At 45.0% G+C, this 23160-nt stretch overlaps 1 protein-coding gene across 1 annotated transcript; it reads right to left on the bottom strand.

Annotated features, from left to right (window-relative positions):
- Window positions 1-17484: 17484 nt before the first annotated feature.
- Window positions 17485-18852, bottom strand: LOC125556438 (xylanase inhibitor protein 1-like). Its single transcript, XM_048719171.2, has one exon. It carries the CDS (start codon window positions 18572-18574, stop codon window positions 17675-17677), a length of 900 nt encoding a protein of 299 aa, XP_048575128.1. The 5' UTR covers window positions 18575-18852; the 3' UTR covers window positions 17485-17674.
- Window positions 18853-23160: the final 4308 nt, after the last annotated feature.

The raw sequence follows: 23160 nt of genomic DNA, 5'->3' as shown, positions 1-23160 counted from the left end.
AAGCATCACGAGCGGGAAATGACGGAGAAGGCAACTACAGAAAGGGTTGGAGCAGAGATGGACGTGATCAGGACATGGACTGTGGCGCGTCCGGTCTGGCGACTCCACTAATTCGTTGGTCGTGGCCACGGGAAGGAAGAATCCGTCGGCACAGCGTGAGTCCGTTCAGGCCTCCTAGTTGCCAAGCATCCCGGATATCTTGTTGGACACCAAGGAGACAGTGTACGGGCCGTTACAACCCCAAAGGAAGCCGACACGGGCAATGTTGGCACCAGGCGTGCCACATACGGTTCAACGATATACTCGATCAAGAGTAGATGCAATATTTGCCCCATATTCCATTTGCATTGGATGCTTCATTTGTTGCGCGTACCATTGGACCAATATAGTGATGATAGCTTAATTGTGATCCATATGCATGTTGTAGGGCGAATTCATGCTAACATGATTAATGAAGGTCAAGAGCCTATGCATTTTAATTTGGGAGATACAATTCACCTCTGTTCGAAGTCAGGCAAACATCGCGCACTAATAAAAAGAAGAAGGTAGTCCAGCCAAGAGGTCCGACGGTCACAACCTTTGAAGATGTGTTGTTGGTTGAATCTTGGTTGGCCGCAAGCATGAATCAAATATGTGGAACGAAGCAAAAGGGCATCAAGTATTGGCAACATCCAAAAACTCTACCATGAGCAAAATCACTATGTGGGCCGCACCCTATCCATACCACCCGCAATGAGGGTCTCTCCAACATAGATGGCCCACCGTCCAAGAGATCATCAAAAAGTTTGTTGGTTACTATACAGAAGTGGTTCGCCAAAATTAAAGTTGTACTGCAGTCCAAAGCCATGCAACTTTAGCATCGAGTTTGTAACAATAAACCGACAAGAAGCCATTCGCTTTGTCACATTGTTGGTTGAAGTTTAGTGGAGAACCAAAGTGGCAAACCATCGTTAAGGAGCTTAAAAACGGCTACAAGAAGAGGAAGAAAAAGGATGGGTCCAGGTCCAATCAATTTGTTGGATTGGATGAGGAGGGAGAGCAAAGTGATGGGGCGAACGTACAAGCTATCATGCCAAAGAGGAATCGACAAGTGATGGCAAACAAGTAGGATAAAGAGAGGGTCACGTGTGATCGCGCGTCAAGCAAAATGTCCACCACATGGATATGCATTTTTCGCTAAGGAGGTGAGGAAGGAGGATAGATACAAAATCCTCATAGATGTGCAAAGGAAGAAGATGGAATTCAACCGAGAGAGGGTGCAATAGAAGTTGAACATAGCGAGGAAGAAAATATAATTGGATAGATAAGAAAAAAAAAGGGCAAATAGGAGCTTGAAAAGGCGGAGATAATGCAGGGAATTAAACTTTAGAGAGAGAAGTTGAGGCTTGCGATAGTGACAGATTAGTTTAGGAACATTTTGTAGGACACTAGCCTATTAGATGACGAAGGCAAGAAGTGGTTGATCAACATGGAGAAGATGATCAACAAGCGGAACAATAGAGGCGTTTGATTCATTATTGTATCGCCTATCTATGTATGAATTGTTGAATTTATTTGACATGCGTTGAATTGTTGTTTATTTTTGTGTTGTTGAATTATGAACTGATGAATTTGTGCTATATGATGGACATATATGGATTTGCCTGAATATGATGATTGACATATGAGGAGTGTGGTTGTCCAAAAGGAGGAGTCGGTAATTGTTTTCCGCAGGCGCGCCCGGCTGTAGATGCTTTTAGTTCCCCCATCTGCACGTGATATTGTACACATTGCCTGCTCAAACGCTCATTGCAATGCTGGGCCTGGCCCATGTGGGGGAACGATGCAGGCAAGCGGGGCATCCAGCTCACTGCAAGTGGTATATAGAGGTACCCGTCGTGCATTTCAAAGGGAGCAACTAACTGGAGATTACACCTTACGGGGGTTTTCAGGGTCAATTTTGGTGACCTGGGAGTACCCTGTGTCTAGCCTTTCGTCACATGTCGCATGCTGCATGTTCTTTTAGGATTTCATTTTTTTTCTGTATGTGTTTTTGTGTTTTTAGATGAGTTTTCCGGGGCTTTTTTAGGTTTTCGCCTTGTTTTTCTTAGTTTTTGGAGAAATGTTTTTTGCATAAAAAAATATATCATGTTTCACGACAGGTGCAGATTGGCTTCTGCGGGAAGCACGGTTGTGCTCCGTGCTTCTCAAAAAGAAAAAAAATGCTTTCACTAGAAATACAGATTTGCTTCTCATGAAGTTGTAGATTTTCTTGCGTGCTTCTCTGAAAAAAAATTGTGCTTTCATAAGAAGCACATATTTGCTTCTCGTGAAATTATAGATTTACTTGCGCAAGAAGCATAGTAGTGTTTCTCAAGAAATAAATCTGCTTCCACAAGAAGCATAGATTAGCTAGAAGTAAAGACTTGCTTCTCGTGGAAGTACATGTTTGCTTCCACGAGAAGCACAACTGTGATTCTTGGGAGAGCAATTGTGCTTCCTGCTCCGGTTTATTTCTCCGTTTTTCCAGCATTTGTTTGTTTATTGCCATTTTCTTTGTTTTCGTTTTTTACCCTTTTGATTTATTTTGTTGTTTTTCGTGAAAGAAAAAGTCTGTTTCCAGCGTGGAATCTAGTTTTGAAGATCTCGATGTGATAAATCAAACGGTGACAACAGTTTAGGATTTTGACGCATGGTTTAAGAGATAAAACATTTTGAATAAATGAATCTAAAAAGGGGGAATACTCTCAGGTTACGACAAATGATGCACATACAATTCACCAGTTGTCAATGCATGAAGAGGATGATTGGTTTTATGCCAAAAATTGGCATGCCAATATTTGGCAAATGTCAAATATTGGCTAATGCTTGGTTGCTTACCATGTTTACTTGCTAACCTCACAAGAAATTGACAAATTTTGTCATTTTTGATATTGCCAATTGTTGGCTTGCCAAGTATTGGCAATACCAAATGTTGGCATCAAATCAATTATCCTCAAAAAGGTGAGAGTGACTTTTACAAAGGGTAACCCTTAACTAATGATATCGCTTAGAAAAGCTGTTCAAACCAACATGGGCCTTTCCCGACCAGAGCCAATGTCTTGCCCTGCCTAAACACAACCTGCCAGGTTGCGTTGGCTTGACCTAGGCCTGATCGCGGGAAAGTATCTGGTGTACCGGTGCTTATGGTGCTATTGGACGCCCATAGCGTGTTCAAAAATGTTCGAAAAATAGCACATTCACACAACATCGGTCTATATATTGGTAAACTTTTAATTCCAAATTTGAAACATTGATCAAGGTATGAAAAACACAAAATCAACACCGAATAGTACACAACATAAGTTGGACTTTAATTTTGGCCCATTATCACATTGATGCTAAATTTATCATTTATGTATCTTGTCCAATGTTTTGAATTTTTTATTTAATTTTTTGCGACAACATAGGCAAATGCTGTGTCAATGTGATACATTTTTTCAGATTTTCTGAAACATTTTTTAACACGCTACGCCGTTTGGTGCATCGATAACACCACAAGCATATGTGCATCGGATACTTTCCGTCTGATTGTTCCCTAAAGTTGTTCGTAGATGCCATGCCCAAGGAGGCCCTATCACACTATGCATCCAATAGTGACCTCGCCGCATAGGGAAGCCCAAATTTGGGCAAGCCCATTTATGTAGCAACATGTCATTGTAGCGGTTCGGCTCAATTACTATAGCAGCGTGTGTTTTTAAGTAGCATGACATTTTCTTTCATATTCATTTTTCTAAAAGAATTAGAACATTTGTTTTGGAAAATGGAAATAATTTTTTAGAACATGAATATTTTTAAATTTCCTCTGATAATTTTCAGAAATTCGAAAATTTGGAAAATACAAATATTTTTTGAAATTCTTAATATTATTTGGAAATATGTTTTTTTAATTTCAAACCTTTTCTGAAAGCACAGACATTTTTTAAATTACCATACTTCTTTTGAAAAACGGGAAGAACTCTTGAAAGACATGGACATTTTTTTCAAAATCGAAATACATTTTGTAGGAGTACTTCCGAACATTATTTAAAAAAACAAACATTTGAAATTTCTGAACCTTTTTTATTAAAAAAAGGAAATCGCCGAAAAAAGGAAATATACATAGAAAACCGAGCCAGAACATTCCACAAGGTTCCCTAATCCGGTAAAGCCAAACAGGAACCTTCTGGAAAGTTCGCAAAATCGAATTCGGCGCACCACGAGCGCTCGCCTCGCTTGTTTGCTTGAAAAGGCAGCTATTTGACGCTGAATGCGTGAAATGAGATTTGCCCGTGCCCACGCGCAGTCACGCGCGCGCCTCGGCCTCCACCGCCTGCGCTTTGCGAGGCCTGCACAGCACAGCTTGGGCGGCCCTCCTGCGACGCGACACGCGAAGGCCGACACGTCCGCGTAGTAGGTTGTCGCCGCCAAGGACACTATCCGATCGATCTGTCGACGAGATTTGTTCCCTTTTTTTTCTGCGTAATGACAAACCAACGTCACCGCTTCCGAACTTCCGCGGACAGGACCATCTTATCCTGCCGAGAACCTCCACAACTCGCCGATCGATCGCTTCGACCAACGTGTTTTTTGTTTGCGGTCGCGACGAATTTATTGGCACGACGGACAGATCTCACCGTTAAGTGAAGCATGCAACCAAAGCCCATGCATGCTTGTTAAAAAAAAAAATCGACCCCAGACGAACAAATATGTACTAGTAGAATGCAAATCTTTTCCCCTGAAAAAGTGCAAAACATTTTTTCTTTTCTTTTAGAAAATATACTGCCACCAGGAAAAACACGACATACTACAACACTTGTTATAGAAAAGAGGGACTACCGTGGAAACACGACGTGCCAGACGGCGGGGCAAAGTGCATGTTCACTCCAAGCTAGCTGCTGGTAAGGGCATCTCCAACGGCACCTTCCATAATGTTCGCGGACAAGGGGATCAATCCGCGCGGATACGAGAGACGGCCATCCGACGCTAGCAACAAACATTTGAACAACAATTCGAATTAACTAAATAAAATTTGTTCAAGCACGGCCGGATTTCATTACATTTCGGACATATACTTCACCTAAAAGCGGTGTTGGTCCGGCTGTGGAGGTATAATTAATTTATCTAATATATGATTGCCGGCGCCCGTTTTCCATGTCTGGCTGTGAGCCCCAAGAACTGATGCTTTGTCTTCTCCAGTTCCGCCTTGGCGCTCTCGAGCTCCGCCACCAGAGCCCCGAGAAGTGAAGTTGTCCGCCTCCACGTCGCCGTCAAGCGGCTAATCAGTTGACAATGTTCAGCCCACCAAGCTTGGCTTCAACGGGAAGGGAGGAGCGGTGGCCTTTTTGGGACCCAAGCAGCAGCGACCTACCATGCTCTACTCTTCCTCGTTGTCGGCGGCGCCCACGGACGTGTCAACTTCGTGGTCGTGGCAGCATGGCATGTCCTCGGCGGAGCCGATGATGTCCTCCGCCTCATCGTCGGTCTTGCCCACACCTCGTCCGCCGCCTCGTCAAACTCCTTGTAGGCGGCCTCCAGTTTCGCCTGGCGCTCGGTACCGCCAACGTGTGAGGCGGATCTCGTGGACGGAGCGGTACGACTCGAGCAGCGCCGCCTGCGCCAAGTCCATGTCCGCCGCGATCTTCCTGCCGGCATTGAGCCGCTCCTCCGCCTGCTGGTGCTCCTAGAGGAGCAGGTGCTTGTAGCGGCGGTGGCCGGCGCCTCCCGGAACTGCTCCTCCTACTCTTCCTGCACCATGTCCATATAATGGGCACGAGCCTCGTCGATGGTCAGGGTGAAATGCACCGGCGAGGAGGGTGGCGCCGGCTTGTCCTCCATTTGGGCGCCGTCGGCCTCCGGCTGCCTACCGGACTACCCGCCGGTAGCAATAGCGGCCATCTCCTTCTTCTGCTCTGGCGACAGTCTATCCGAGAGGGCTTTAGCACGCAAGGAGGCCATGGTTCGGAAGAGGAGAAAGGGGCCGGAGGAGTACGAATGTGGCTATGGCCGGGGCTGCGGTTTATATAGCGGGTGAGGCGGCAATGGTGGGCAGCAGAGGGACGGAAGGATGGCGCCCGAGTAGCCGCCTCGGCAAACGCGTGTCATTAATGCGGACGGGAGATGGACGGCCGGCCGGCCGGCATGTTGTTTGAATGCGGAGCGATCACGGGAAGCGGCGCGCGTCGCTCTCGTTACCTGCGTGCCGCTTCAATGTCGGCATCAGCGAGAGGTCGCATCTGCTCTGACCGGACATGATTGCGGCGCTGATACTTTGGAGCAGCGCTGACCGTTTCGGGCGGGAAGCGTGCAAGGAGAGGGTTTCGGTGGACCAGGGCGCGGGCGTGGCAGCGGTCTGGACGCTCGCAAATCCCTACGTTTGTCTTCAGTTTGTGAGAGAAAGTGCACCCGGACTGCCCTGTAGACCGATATAACCCGCGTTGGATAGCACAACATGCATGGATTCGTGTGCGGGCGTTTTGAGGATGGGCGTTGGAGATGCTCTAACATTCATTTCAGAACACATATTTGTAAGAACAACTCCAATAGCCACGCTATATAAACGCCGCGCTGGAAAATTTGGGTTTTTTGCTCACGTGCAACCGCTTCGGGAGCTCCAGCGGAGGCGCAAAAACTGCGCGCGCAGCATAAGTAGTTCAGCACGCGGGCGGAAACGGCATCGCCTGCCGTTTATTTGTTGCGTCCACTCCCGCGCGCTGCACACTCAAGCGCCCCCCCCCCAATCCAGGCGCCGCCCGCACCACCCCATTTGTTCTGGCGACCATTCCGGCGCTTCTCGGCCTATCCCTGCGCTGCCGCTGCTTCCTCCGTCTCCCTCTAGTCGCCGCCACCCCTCGCGCGCGCCATTCCTCTGACGAACAGCACCCGACCGCCCACTGCCGCTCGGCGCCCACAAGGTGTTCGACAAAACGCTTGCAAGGTATGTATTGCTTCAACTTTACTTTTTTACATGAATTTGGTGCATGTTGTTTGTAGTTTTTATAGACCAGTTTAAATTCAACATTGTAGATGAGTTCGTCATATGATTCTTTCAAAGAAGAATTTGATATTGAAGAGGAGGAGGATCTTGCAATGATCCTAACTATGCATATCAATAAAAAATCGAAGCACGGTGGTTCGGTTATGGGTCGGAAAAATTTTTGGAGGGATAAGATCGATGCCGACAACAGATTGATGAGGCACTATTTTGTGGATAATCGCGTGTACCCTGAGTCGTACTTCCGGCGCCGGTTTTGTTGGAAATATGCCCTAGAGGCAATAATAAAAGCATTATTATTATATTTCCTTGTTCATGATAATTGTCTTTTATTCATGCTATAATTGTGTTATCCGGAAATCGTAATACATGTGTGAATAAATAGACACCAACATGTCCCTAGTAAGCCTCTAGTTGACTAGCTCGTTGATCAACAGATAGTCATGGTTTCCAGACTATGGACATTGGATGTCATTGATAACGAGATCACATCATTAGGAGAATGATGTGATGGACAAGACCCAATCCTAAACATAGCACAAGATCGTATAGTTCGTTTGCTAGAGTTTTCCAATGTCAAGTATCTTTTCCTTAGACCATGAGATCGTGTAACTCCCGGATACCGTAGGAGTACTTTGGGTATACCAAACGTCACAACGTAACTAGGTGACTATAAAGGTATACTACGGGTATCTCCGAAAGTGTCTGTTGGGTTGACACGGATCAAGACTGGGATTTGTCACTCCGTATGACGGAGAGGTATCACTGGGCCCACTCAGTAATGCATCATCATTATGAGCTCAAAGTGACCAAGTGTCTGGTCACGGGATCATGCATTACGGTACGAGTAAAGTGACTTGCCGGTAACGAGATTGAACGAGGTATTGGGATACCGACGATCGAATCTCGGGCAAGTAACATACCGATTGACAAAGGGAATTGTATACGGGGTTGCTTGAATCCTCGACATCGTGGTTCATCCGATGAGATCATCGAGGAGCATGTGGGAGCCAACATGGCTATCCAGATCCCGCTGTTGGTTATTGACCGGAGAGCAATCTCGGTCATGTCTACATGTCTCCCGAACCCATAGGGTCTACACACTTAAGGTTCGGTGACGCTAGGGATGTAGGGATATGTATATGCAGTAACCCGAATGTTGTTCGGAGTCCCGATGAGATCCCGGACGTCACGAGGAGTTTCGGAATGGTCCGGAGGTAAAGAATTATATATAGGAAGTGCTATTTCGGCCATCGGGACAAGTTTCGGGGTCACCGGTATTGTACCGGGACCACCGGAAGGGTCCAGGGGGTCCACCGGGTGGGGCCACCTATCCTGGAGGGCCCCATGGGCTGAAGTGGGAAGGGATCCAGCCCAAAGTGGGCTGGGGCACCACTTCCCCCTAGGGCCCATGCGCCTAGGGTGGGGAAACCCTAAAGGGGGGGCGCCCCCTTGCTTGGGGGGCAAGCCCCCCACCCCTTGGCCGCCGCCCCCCTAGGAGATTGCATCTCCTAGGGCCGCCGCCCCCCCCCTAGGCTCCCTATATATAGTGGGGGGGAGGGAGGGCCTCTCACCTACGCCTTTGGTGCCTCCCTCTCCCTCTCCAACACCTCCTCCTCCTCCATAGAGCTTGGCGAAGCCCTGCCGAAGTACTGCAGCTCCATCACCACCACGCCGTCGTGCTGCTGCTGGAGCCATCTTCCTCAACCTCTCCTTCCCCTTGCTGGATCAAGAAGGAGGAGACGTCACGCTGTCCGTACGTGTGTTGAACGCGGAGGTGCCGTCCGTTCGGCGCTAGGATCTCCGGTGATTTGGATCACATCGAGTACGACTCTCTCATCCCCGTTCTTTGAACGCTTCCACTCGCGGTCTACAAGGTATGTAGATGCATCCGATCACTCGTTGCTAGATGAACTCATAGATGGATCTTGGTGAAACCGTAGGAAATTTTTTGTTTTCTGCAACGTTCCCCAACAGTGGCATCATGAGCTAGGTCTATGCGTAGTTATCTATGCACGAGTAGAACACAATTTGTTGTGGGCGTTGATGTTGTCAACTTTCTTGCCGCTACTAGTCTTATCTTGCTTCAACGGTATTGTGGGATGAAGCGGCCCGGACCAACCTTACACGTACGCTTACGTGAGACCGGTTCCACCGACTAACATGCACTAGTTGCATAAGGTGGATGGCGGGTGTCTGCCTCTCCCACTTTAGTTGGAGCGGATTCGATGAAAAGGGTCCTTATGAAGGGTAAATAGAAGTTGACAAATCACGTTGTGGCTTTCACGTAGGTAAGAAAACATTCTTGCTAGAACCCTATTGCAGCCACGTAAAACTTGCAACAACAATTAGAGGACGTCTAACTTGTTTTTGCAGCAAGTGTTTTGTGATGTGATATGGACAAAGTTGTGATGAATGATGAATGATATATATGTGATGTATGAGATGTTCATGCTATTGTAATAGGAATCACGACTTGCATGTCGATGAGTATGACAACCGGCAGGAGCCATAGGAGTTGTCTTTATTTTTTGTATGACCTGCGTGTCATAGAGAAACGCCATGTAAATTACTTTACTTTATTGCTAAACGCGTTAGCCATAGTAGTACAAGTAATAGTTGGCGAGCAACTTCATGGAGACACGATGATGGAGATCATGGTGTCATGCCGGTGACAAGATGATCATAGAGCCCCAAGATGGAGATCAAAGGAGCTATGTGATATTGGACATATCATGCCACTATTATTATTTGATTGCATGTGATGTTTATCATGTTTTTGCATCTTGTTTACTTAGAACGACGGTAGTAAATAAGATGATCCCTCATAATAATTTCAAGAAAATGTTCCCCCTAACTGTGCACCGTTGCGACAGTTCGTTGTTTCGAAGCACCACGTGATGATCGGGTGTGATAGATTCCAACGTTCACATACAACGGGTGTAAGACAGATTTACACATGCAAACACTTAGGTTGACTTGACGAGCCTAGCATGTACAGACATGGCCTCGGAACATAGAAGACCAAAAGGTCGAGCATGAGTCGTATAGAAGATACGATCAACATGAAGATGTTCACCGATGTTGACTAGTCCGTCTCACGTGATGATCGGACACGGCCTAGTTAACTCGGATCATGTTATACTTAGATGACTGGAGGGATGTCTATCTAAGTGGGAGTTCATTGAATAATTTGATTAGATAAACTTAATTATCATGAACTTAGTCTAAAATATTTACAATATGTCTTGTAGATCAAATGGCCAACTTAGTCCTCAACTTCAACGCGTTCCTAGAGAAAACCAAGCTGAAAGACGATGGCAGCAACTACACGGACTGGGTCCGGAACCTGAGGATCATCCTCATAGCTGCCAAGAAAAATTATGTCCTACAAGCACCGCTAGGTGACGCACCTATTCTCCCTGTAGAACAAGACGTTATGAACGCTTGGCAGGCACGTACCGATGACTACTCCCTCGTTCAGTGCGGCATGCTTTACAGCTTAGAGCCGGGGCTCCAAAAACGTTTTGAGAGACACGGAGCATATGAGATGTTCGAAGAGCTGAAAATGGTTTTCCAAGCTCATGCCCGGGTCGAGAGATATCAAGTCTCCGAGAAGTTCTTCAGCTGTAAGATGGAGGAAAACAGTTCTGTCAGTGAGCACATACTCACTATGTCTGGGTTGCATAACCGCTTGACTCAGCTGGGAGTTAATCTCCCGGATGACGCGATCATTGACAGAATCCTTCAGTCGCTTCCACCGAGCTACAAGATCTTTGTGATGAACTTCAATATGCAGGGGATGGAAAAGACCATTCCTGAAGTATTTGCAATGCTGAAATCAGCAGAGGTAGAAGTCAAAAAGGAACATCAAGTGTTGATGGTGAATAAAACCACTAAGTTCAAGAAAGGCAAGGGTAAGAAAACCTTCAAGAAGGACGGCAAGGGAGTTGCCGCGCCCGGCAAGCAAGCTGCCGGGAAGAAGCCAAAGAATGGACCCAAGCCCGAGACTGAGTGCTTTTATTGCAAGGAAAGTGGTCACTGGAAACGGAACTGCCCCAAATACTTAGCGGACAAGAAGGCCGGTAAAACGAAAGGTATATGTGATATACATGTAATTGATGTGTACCTTACCAGTACTCGTAGTAGCTCCTGGGTATTTGATACCGGTGCAGTCGCTCACATTTGTAACTCAAAGCAGGAGCTGCGGAATAAGCGGAGACTGGCGAAGGACGAGGTGACGATGCGCGTCGGGAATGGTTCCAAGGTCGATGTGATCGCCGTCGGCACGCTACCTCTACATTTACCTACGGGATTAGTTTTGAACCTCAATAATTGTTATTTAGTGCCAAGTTTGAGCATGAACATTGTGTCAGGATCTCGTTTAATACGAGATGGCTACTCATTTAAATCTGAGAATAATGGTTGTTCTATTTATATGAGAGATATGTTTTATGGTCATGCTCCGATAGTGAATGGTTTATTCTTAATGAATCTCGAGCGTAATGCTACACATATTCATAGTGTGAATACCAAAAGATGTAAGGTTGATAATGATAGTCCCACATACTTGTGGCACTGCCGCCTTGGTCACATAGGTGTCAAACGCATGAAGAAGCTCCATGCAGATGGACTTTTAGAGTCTCTTGATTACGAATCATTTGACACGTGCGAACCATGCCTCATGGGTAAAATGACCAAGACTCCGTTCTCAGGAACAATGGAGCGAGCAACCAACTTATTGGAAATCATACATACTGATGTGTGTGGTCCAATGAGTGTTGAGGCTCGCGGTGGCTATCGTTATGTTCTCACCCTCACTGATGACTTGAGTAGATATGGGTATATCTATTTAATGAAACACAAGTCTGAGACCTTTGAAAAGTTCAAGGAATTTTAGAGTGAGGTTGAGAATCAACGTGACAGAAAAATCAAGTTCTTGCGATCAGATCATGGAGGAGAATACTTGAGGCACGAATTTGGCACACACTTAAGAAAATGTGGAATAGTTTCACAACTGACGCCGCCTGGAACACCTCAGCGTAATGGTGTGTCTGAACGTCGTAATCGCACTCTATTAGATATGGTGCGATCTATGATGTCTCTTACCGATTTACCGCTCTCATTTTGGGGCTATGCTTTAGAGACTGCCGCATTCACTTTAAATAGGGCTCCATCAAAATCCGTTGAGACGACACCGTATGAATTATGGTTTGGGAAGAAACCTAAGCTGTCGTTTCTAAAAGTTTGGGGATGTGATGCTTATGTCAAGAAACTTCAACCTGAAAAGCTCGAACCCAAGTCGGAAAAATGCGTCTTCATAGGATACCCTAAAGAAACTATTGGGTATACCTTCTACCTCAGATCCGAGGGCAAGATCTTTGTTGCCAAGAATGGATCCTTTCTAGAGAAGGAGTTTCTCTCGAAAGAAGTAAGTGGGAGGAAAGTAGAACTTGATGAAGTATTACCTCTTGAACCGGAAAATGGCGCAACTCAAGAAAATGTTCCTGAGGTGCCTGCACCGACTAGAGAGGAAATTAATGATGATGATCATGAAACTTCAGATCAAGTTGCTACTGGACTTCGTAGGTCCACAAGGACACGTTCCGCACCAGAGTGGTACGGCAACCCTGTCTTGGAAATCATGTTGTTAGACAATGGTGAACCTTCGAACTATGAAGAAGCGATGGCGGGCCCGGATTCCGACAAATGGCTAGAAGCCATGAAATCCGAGATAGGATCCATGTATGAAAACGAAGTATGGACTTTGACTGACTTGCCCGTTGAGCGGCGAGCCATAGAAAATAAATGGATCTTTAAGAAGAAGACAGACGCGGATGGTAATGTGACCATCTATAAAGCTCGGCTTGTCGCTAAGGGTTATCGACAAGTTCAAGGGGTTGACTACGATGAGACTTTCTCACCGGTAGCGAAGCTAAAGTCCGTCCGAATCATGTTAGCAATTGCTGCATTCTATGATTATGAGATATGGCAAATGGACGTCAAAACAGCATTCCTTAATGGTTTCCTTAAGGAAGAATTGTATATGATGCAGCCAGAAGGTTTTGTCGATCCTAAGAATGCTAACAAGGTGTGCAAGCTCCAACGCTCGATTTATGGGCTGGTGCAAGCATCTCGGAGTTGGAACATTCGCTTTGATGAGATGATCAAAGCGTTTGGGTTTACGCAGACTTATGGAGAAGTCTGCGTTTACAAGAAAGTGAGTGGGAGCTCTGTAGCATTTCTCATATTATATGTAGATGACATACTTTTGATGGGAAATAATATAGAACTCTTGGACAGCATTAAGGCCTACTTGAATAAGAGTTTTTCAATGAAGGACCTTGGAGAAGCTGCTTATATATTAGGCATCAATATCTATAGAGATAGATCAAGACGCCTCATAGGTCTTTCACAAAGCACATACCTTGATAAGATATTGAAGAAGTTCAATATGGATCAGTCTAAGAAGGGGTTCTTGCCTGTGTTACAAGGTGTGAAATTGAGCTCAGCTCAATGTCCGACCATGACAGAAGATATAGAAGAGATGAGTGTCATCCCCTATGCCTCAGCCATAGGTTCTATTATGTATGCCATGCTGTGTACCAGACCTGATGTAAACCTTGCCGTAAGTTTGGTAGGTAGGTACCAAAGTAATCCCGGCAAGGAACACCGGAAAACGGTCAAGAATATCCTGAAGTACCTGAAAAGGACTAAGGAAATGTTTCCCGTCTATGGAGGTGACGAAGAGCTCGTCGTAAAGGGTTACGTCGACGCTAGCTTCGACACAGATCTGGATGACTCTAAGTCACAAACCGGATACGTGTATATTTTGAATGGTGGGGCAGTAAGCTGGTGCAGTTGCAAGCAGAGCGTCGTGGCGGGATCTACATGTGAAGCGGAGTACATGGCAGCCTCGGAGGCAACGCATGAAGCAATTTGGGTGAAGGAGTTCATCACCGACCTAGGAGTCATACCCAATGCGTCGGGGCCAATCAAACTCTTCTGTGACAACACTGGAGCTATTGCACTTGCCAAGGAGCCCAGGTTTCACAAGAAGACCAGGCACATCAAGCGTCGCTTCAACTCCATTCGTGAAAATGTTCAAGATGGAGACATAGATATTTGTACAGTACATACGGACCTGAATGTAGCGGATCCGTTGACTAAACCTCTCCCTAGAGCAAAACATGATCAACACCAGAATTCCATGGGTGTTCGATTCATCACAATGTAACTAGATTATTGACTCTAGTGCAAGTGGGAGACTGTTGGAAATATGCCCTAGAGGTAATAATAAAAGCATTATTATTATATTTCCTTGTTCATGATAATTGTCTTTTATTCGTGCTATAATTGTGTTATCCAGAAATCGTAATACATGTGTGAATAAATAGACACCAACATGTCCCTAGTAAGCCTCTAGTTGACTAGCTCGTTGATCAACAGATAGTCATGGTTTCCAGACTATGGACATTGGATGTCATTGATAACGAGATCACATCATTAGGAGAATGATGTGATGGACAAGACCCAATCCTAAACATAGCACAAGATCGTATAGTTCGTTTGCTAGAGTTTTCCAATGTCAAGTATCTTTTCCTTAGACCATGAGATCGTGTAACTCCCGGATACCGTAGGAGTACTTTGGGTATACCAAACATCACAACGTAACTGGGTGACTATAAAGGTATACTACGGGTATCTCCGAAAGTGTCTGTTGGGTTGACACGGATCAAGACTGGGATTTGTCACTCCGTATGACGGAGAGGTATCACTGGGCCCACTCGGTAATGCATCATCATTATGAGCTCAAAGTGACCAAGTGTCTGGTCACGGGATCATGCATTACGGTACGAGTAAAGTGACTTGCCGGTAACGAGATTGAACGAGGTATTGGGATACCGACGATCGAATCTCGGGCAAGTAACATACCGATTGACAAAGGAAATTGTATACGGGGTTGCTTGAATCCTCGACATCGTGGTTCATCCGATGAGATCATCGAGGAGCATGTGGGAGCCAACATGGGTATCCAGATCCCGCTGTTGGTTATTGACCGGAGAGCAATCTCGGTCATGTCTACATGTCTCCCGAACCCATAGGGTCTACACACTTAAGGTTCGGTGACGCTAGGGATGTAGGGATATGTATATGCAGTAACCCGAATGTTGTTCGGAGTCCCGGATGAGATCCCGGACGTCACGAGGAGTTCCGGAATGGTCCGGAGGTAAAGAATTATATATAGGAAGTGCTATTTCGGCCATCGGGACAAGTTTCGGGGTCACCGGTATTGTACCGGGACCACCAGAAGGGTCCAGGGGGTCCACCGGGTGGGGCCACCTATCCTGGAGGGCCCCATGGGCTGAAGTGGGAAGGGATCCAGCCCAAAGTGGGCTGGGGCGCCACTTCCCCCTAGGGCCCATGCGCCTAGGGTGGGGAAACCCTAAAGGGGGGGGCGCCCCCTTGCTTGGGGGGCAAGCCCCCCACCCCTTGGCCGCCGCCCTCTAGGAGATTGCATCTCCTAGGGCCGGCGCCCCCCCTAGGCTCCCTATATATAGTGGGGGGGAAGGAGGGCCTCTCACCTACGCCTTTGGTGCCTCCCTCTCCCTCTCCAACACCTCCTCCTCCTCCATAGAGCTTGGCGAAGCCCTTCCGGAGTACTGCAGCTCCATCACCACCACGCCGTCGTGCTGCTGCTGGAGCCATCTTCCTCAACCTCTCCTTCCCCTTGCTGGATCAAGAAGGAGGAGACGTCACGCTGACCGTACATGTGTTGAACGCGAAGGTGCCGTCCGTTCGGCGCTAGGATCTCCGGTGATTTGGATCACGTCGAGTACGACTCCCTCATCCCCGTTCTTTGAACGCTTCCGCTCGCGGTCTACAAGGTATGTAGATGCATCCGATCACTCGTTGCTAGATGAACTCATAGATGGATCTTGGTGAAACCGTAGGAAATTTTTTGTTTTCTGCAACGTTCCCCAACAGGTTTAGGATGAGCACCGAGTTATTCAGGCGCATTGCGGAGAAACTTGCGAGCCATGATCGTTTTTTTCAGCAAAGGAGGAATGCCGCCGGAGAGCTCGAGCATATCACCTTTCAGAAGGTGACAACCGCTTTGCGTATGTTGGCATACGGTATTCCGGCCGATCTACTTGATGACCACTTGGTCATGGGTGAGAGTCAAGCCATCATGTGTGTCAAGCGCTTCGCAGTCGGAATTATGCAAGTGTTTGGCTAGGAGTATTTAAAAATGTCCCAATGCTGAAGACGCTGCAAGGCTTTTGGAGATGAACAAAGCTCAGGGTTTCCAGGTATGCTTGGCTCAATAGATTGCATGCATTGAAGTTGGAAGAACTGTCCTAGGACATGGCATGGAAAATTCCATGGCCAAAGAAAGGGTTCCACTATAATCCTTGAAGCGGTGGCCAATCAAGAGACTTGGATTTGGTATAATCCTTGAAGCGGTGGCCAATCAAGAGACTTGTATTTGGTATGCTTTTTTTTGGAATGCCTGGATCTTTGATTGACATCAATATTGTTAATCGATCACCACTCATGAATAGGATTGCAAATGGTGAACTGCCACCGGTGCAGTATGTAGCAAATGGTCATACATACAACTATGGCTACTATCTTACGGATGGCATCTACTCAAAGTGACAAACATTTGTGAAGCCGTTGAAAAAACCGGATGGTAAGAAAAATCTAGATTTCCACAATGCTCAGGCGGCGGCTAGGAAAGATGTGGAGAGAGCTTTTGGGATTTTGCAAGCCCAATTTGTCATGAGAGAGCCGGCTAGATTTGGGATCAAAAGATGCTTTGGTGGATCATGCACGCTTGTGTGATTATGCACGACATGATCATCGAGAATGAGCGTGGCCAAGATTTAGACTACTTTCGGTATGAGCACTTGGGACATCCCGTGCGAGTGCGGCGAAGGGCTGCGAGGGTGGCTCGTTTTGTTGCCTCCTATCATGTCATTCGACGTGCCGAAACACATGATGATCTTCAGAAGGATCTCATCCAGAAGTGGTAGGCATGGAATGGCCGACAAAGAGCATCATGATTTGTATGTTTGACGTTATATTGTTGAACTATTTGTTGTATTGCAAGATAAACTATTTGTTTGAGTTGTAATAATAAAATTGAACTATTTATTATTGATTTATTTTGTTTGTGTTTGATCTTCTTGGTTGTGTTTGGAGTGTATATATTGTTCGTGCTGAAAGCGTGTGTGTTTTTTTGCGGCGGCTGCTGGAGCGGCTCGCGCGTGCTATAATTTGCAGTGGCCGCTCAAGCAAGTGCTCTTCGCTGCGCAAAAACTCATCATTCCGACGATGTAAATGCATTTTTAGCGCGCCGCGAGGCTGTTGAAGATACTTTAAGGGTTGATTATTGATTGCACGCACCTGTGGTTGGGGCATACATTTCAAAACGTAATCAAGCAGTAATCTGATGATAATTGTGACATCCACAGGGAACAGCATGATTGAACCAAACCTCTGAAATGAACTGTTTATCCATGTACTGCACTGTCGTCCCTTTATTCTTGCAAGCACACAAGAGTGACGATTAACAGCAGATTACTTTCGATTTACACATGCGCAAGCAAATTAAGGAGCTAGAGGCGTTTGCCAAGGGAGGAGCATGCAAGGCGATGCATGGAGGATGGCCGGAGCTCAGGCCCAGTTCTTGATGTAGCTGCTGTAGTGGTCCTGGACGTTCACCACGTCGTAGTACCGGTCCCAGAGCATGACGCCGCCGTAGTTGGCCGCCTTCTGCACGATCGGCATGGTGATCTCCCAGAGCGCCTTGGGGTGCAGGTAGCAGCTGGCCTTCTCCGACGCCGTGAGGCCGAGGTGGATCTCGCTGCCCGGGTACGCCGCCGTCCACCTGCCCCACGCGTCCTCGATGAACGCCGTGCAGTCCGGGTAGTCGTAGAACCTGACGTGGATGCGCTCGAAGACCCCCGTCGAGAGCGCCGGCGCCGCGAGCCGGTCCGGGAACGCGTAGCGCGGCGTCGCCGTCAGCCGCGGCGCCTTCCCCCCGCGGGCCTTGCGCCTGGCCAGCTCCCTCGCCAGCGCGTCGTAGTGCTCCGCCGGCCCGCCGCGCTCCAGGAAGAGGTCGACGCCGTCGAGACTCGCGCGGCCGAACGGGCGGCGCACGCCCCTGCGCCTGCCGCCGAGGTAGGAGAACCAGAGGTGGTCGGCGAGGTCGAGCGCGGACCGGTTGGTCGGGAGCGCGTAGTCGCCGCCGTAGCCGCCGATGGAGAGGGAGACGGTGATGCCCATGGACTGGCAGTGCCTGATGTCGCCCCCGATGCCGGCGAGCGGGTGGCCGGAGAGGTCGAGGCGGTACTTGCCGTGGCCGTAGACGTTGAGGAAGGACATGATGACCGCGGTGTAGAGGCCGGCGTCGCAGGCTTCCCTGAGAGAGCCCTCGTCCTTGTTCCGGCCCCAGAAGACGGTCAGCTGGCCGGTCTTGCCCGTGGCGGCGGCCGGAGCGGGGAGGAGGCCGTGAACGGAGAGAACCGCGGCGATGACCAGGAGGGAGGCCGGACTCCGGCGTGCCAGCGCCATTTCTGATTAGTACCTACTCTGAAGATCGAATTATCTAGCTCGCTAGAATGTGCTTTATATATAGAAGATGGATTACTGATCACGGCGCGAGTCGAGATGTGGGAGTGCAGCTAGGTGGCTTTCGATATCTCCCCGTGTGTTGCGGCCATAGGTGGCTAAGTTAGCTGGGCTCACTTAGCTGGCTTGCCAGTGTTCATGGGGAAATCGTTCCACATATGGGAAGCGCACTCAGCTTGATCGCGCTAGGAGTAGTAGGATAACAAATAACATGACTAAGCGGAGCTGAAAAGCACATCGAGGAGTTACGAGATGAGAAATGGAGCACCGCCGCGGCAATCCGGAATAAATGCATGTCGACGAGTGAGACCGACGAGACGACGAGAACAAGCCAACAATGCAACGTGGTGAAGGTCCACGCATCAATGCCGTTCTTTTCCCACTCACCCAAAGAACACTTGAGCATGTATTGCTTTTCTGCGTTTTGCTTTACTGTCCAAAAGATGAACTGAGCAGATTTGCCATGCTCGTCAACTAAATTTATCATTCTCAACGAATATAATTTGCCATGAAAATGTTCGGTTTGCCGTGCCTAAAAATCAGACATTCGCTGAATATTCGCATCCAAGATCAATTGCCTGACATTTTTATTTGCTCCGGTCAGTTTTTCCCAAAACAGTTGGAAGCAAGGGCACCATCTGTGGGTAGTTATCACAAATAAAATCAGTTAAGGTTATTATTTTGCAAATAATCATTTAAGGCTAATTAAGTGCGATTTGCTATCAACTGCTTCCTAATTTGACTTCTCATATATTTAAGAAATTAATGTTGGATGTTAAGGAAACTATAAAACTCTATAATAGCTTTCTCACCATATACTATTTTTCTTCTTTATTAAGCACATTTGCAACCAATAATATCCAACTTTGCTACCAACGAAATAAAAACTTAAGAAGCTATCCGGCGACCGTTCACCAAGAGGCCAACTCCAGTGAACGCCTCCCTCGCCATTGTATGTATCTTGGCGGATGCCCGATGCCACGTAAGTTGGTTGGACCCGTTCGACGTTTCATGTTTTCCTAGCGAACTTTTTTTTTGGCGTAGGTCAGCTGGAGCCATTATAGTTTCATGCTTTCCTCGCAAATGTTCTTTTTGTTTCTCCAAAAAATGCAGACGAAGGTGCACGCCGAGGGCACCTACCACTCGACCACAGAAGGGGGGGGGGGGCTGTGGAGATTTGCGTTAAACTCATATATGTACTGCCCTAACTTTTGTCGTTCGACTTTTTCAACTAGAAAAATCCCGAAAATCCAGAACGTTTTAACATTTTTTGAAAGAATTTTTTTTCTATTTTTAGAGAGGTCTTTTTATAAACTTTCCCATTTTTAATTATAGGTAGCATGGACATTTCTTCTATTAATCTTTAAACCATGAAAATTTTGTCTTCCAAAACATGGAAATTTTTAGGTCTATTTTATGATGCCCGATGGCAAGCTTTTGGAATTTTATCAAGTATTCATGGAAATTTTGGAATTTTTTTTACTTTCTCACATGGCAATTTTTATTATTAAGAGTGTAGCACTTTAATAATTAACAACATGGCATTTTTATTATTAAGAGGATGATAGTTTTATTACGAACATCATGTCATTTTTTATTACTATTAACATGACATTATTATTATTATTATTATTATTATTATTATTAATGATGGTTTCATTATTAAGAGCATGTCAATTATTATTATTATTATTATTATTATTATTATTATTAACATGTCACTTTTATTGGAGGATGGTTACTTTATTATTAAAAATATAATAGTATTATTATTTGATAGCATGGCACTTTTATTATTTTATCATTGCATTTGTATTATTAAGAGGGTGGCAATTTTATTATTAAGAATTTAGCCTTTTTTAATTGGCACAAAAAATTGTTTACAACATGGCATTTTTTGATTTTTATGGCAAAATAAAGAAAAAATGTTCTTTAAAACATGACATTTTTTGCATAGTGAAACATCAACATGAAAATTCATAATTTTATTTATTTTAAATCACACAACATGTTCTTTCAATCATACCATTTGTAAATTTATAAATTAGAGAAATGTCAGGTTTTATAAAGTAGCATGTGAACTTTCATATTTTTTAGATCATGGTCATGATAAATTAATCATTTCTCTAATTTTAGAAGATTATTTATTTATTCATTGTTCATGGTGTTTTTATTAAAATAAAATAGTTAACTGGACCTGTGGGACTATTGGGGGTTCGCCCTGGCCTTCCCTCGGCGAACGATCAAGGGGTTTTTATTAAAAGAAAACAGTTAACTGGGCCTATGGGCCTATCGGGGGTTCGCCATGGCCTTCCCTTGGCGAATGATGAAGGGTGTTCGTTGGTCGACCACCCTCGGCGAACAAATCAGTGGATGGGAGCTCCTCCCTGGCGATCGGAAAAGAATTCTATGAGACCAGGTTTCACGCGAGACCCATCCTGATAAATGACACGTGGCATTCACAAATCACAAAGCATCACTCACCCCCAATTAAAATCAAAGGGGGGGGGAGGGGGGAGGAGAGATTAGATGCTTTGTGATTTATGAATGCCACGTGTCATCCATCAAGACGGGTCTCACCTACTAATCGTAAGACCTGGTCTCATTTAATTTTTTTCCCTGGCGATCGGTAGTCTGATGTTAGTGTCCATAAAAATGGACCCGAATAACTGGGCAACGTTCCTAAGGAAAGGGGGTCCTGGCTAACCGATCGTTCCGACCGAACAAAAATGTTTGCTAGGGGAAACCCACCCAGCGAACCATCCCCCCTCCATGCACGTCTGTAAGCCTCCAAGTTGGGCCAAATAAATCCCATTTTGCTGTTACTTATTGCCCAAACTTAAAAACTGCTATGTGCCTCATTTTAAAAAGCTATAACAACAGCAAAAATGCCTTGATGTACATAAATCAAAACGCCATCATGTTCAAAATGATCAGATTGTTGTATATCCGAAAAAAATCAACTTATAGAAAAAATAGAAAAAAGAAATTGACATGCTGATTTTTTTAAAAGAACCTCAACATTGACATCCCACTGCCCATTATTGGAAAAAATGAAAAATAAACATTGAAAATTTTCCGTGTGTCCATCCATAATAAAAGTGTCATCCTGTTAATAAAAAATGTCATGCACTTAAGAATAAAAATGCATGCCATCAAAAAAAATATACTCTCAATAATAAAAACAACATCCTCCTAATAAAAAATATGTCATCCTCTTAAAAATCATGTAATTAATAAAAAATTCATGCTGTCAAAATGTCATGTCATTAATAACAAAAATAAAAAATTCATTGATTTGCTCATAAAAAGTAAATTTACAAAAAATGGGGTAAGTACGGTAAAATTACCATGATATTAAAATTGAGGTTTTTTTTGCAATTTTGGTATATTTGTGGAGCTACAGTAGATAAGTTTTCCACATGTTCAAAAAATTGTTGTGGTATCTACAAAAATAAGAATGCCTTGATAAAAGAGAATTTGACATGTTATATATTGTAAAATTGCCATGATGCACACCGAAAACATCCATGAGAGTAGAAAAATGACATTAATGGCAAAATGTGTGTGACTTCAACATGATGGCAAAAAATAGTTTTAAAAAGTAGGTTTTGCTTTTGAGAAGGCATAAAAATGCATGTCGATAAAAATGTAACAATAGTATATATAAAAAAATTAGCAAGATGTGTTAAAAAATTCCGTGCTAAGTTCAATATATTTGTCATGTTCCAAATAATAAAATTGCCATGGTGTTAATAAGAAAATTCATGCTATGTACAATAAAACTACCATGTTCTAGTTAATAAAAATGCCATGATCTACCAAATTAAATGCCTTGGTCTAAAAACTAAAATTGTCATGCTCTAAAAAACAAAAATGCCATGCTATCTACAATGAAACTTTACACATGGCAACATTAGAAAAGTTTTGTTAAAGAAGAGCAACAATTTGCCATGTTCAAATATTATAAGCCATGACAATTCTATGAATTTGCCATGTTAATAAATTATTTTCACATGTTGGCATTAAGAAAAACTCTAGGGAATTGCCATGTTAAAACATTATTTGCCTTTAGGAGTTTGCCATCTAGGGAATTGCCATGTTAAAACATTATTTTCCTTTAGGAATTTTCCATGTGTACATTGTTTGCATATGTAACTTGCCATATACCTAGTACAAAGATTTGGCGTGGCAAGAAAAAATTGCTTCCAGATCCTATGAGTTGATACTATCACAAAACAAAAAAATAATTGCTCAACAATCATTTGAACAATAACTTACTGATGCATGATACATTTGCCATGCCACTTCACAAAAAAAGCCACAGGACCAAATACAATTTGCTCTGAAGAAAGGCCATTTTCACTAAACAAAAACGGCCATCTTTTTGAATTTTCCATATGGTTTCATTTTGCCATGTTTCGATTTTTCCATAAGATATTTTTCAGAAATTAGCCATGTCATGTGACCAATACAATTTTCTGTAAAATAATCGTGTTTGAGTAAACAAAAACTGCTAGTTTGACTAA

Source organism: Triticum urartu, chromosome 5A (assembly GCF_056163025.1).
Source record: "Triticum urartu cultivar PI428250 chromosome 5A, HENAU_Tu73, whole genome shotgun sequence".
Lineage (NCBI taxonomy): Eukaryota > Viridiplantae > Streptophyta > Magnoliopsida > Poales > Poaceae > Triticum > Triticum urartu.
The sequence above is the reverse complement of the archived record's forward strand: the minus strand, read 5'-3'. Positions and strand labels throughout refer to the sequence as shown.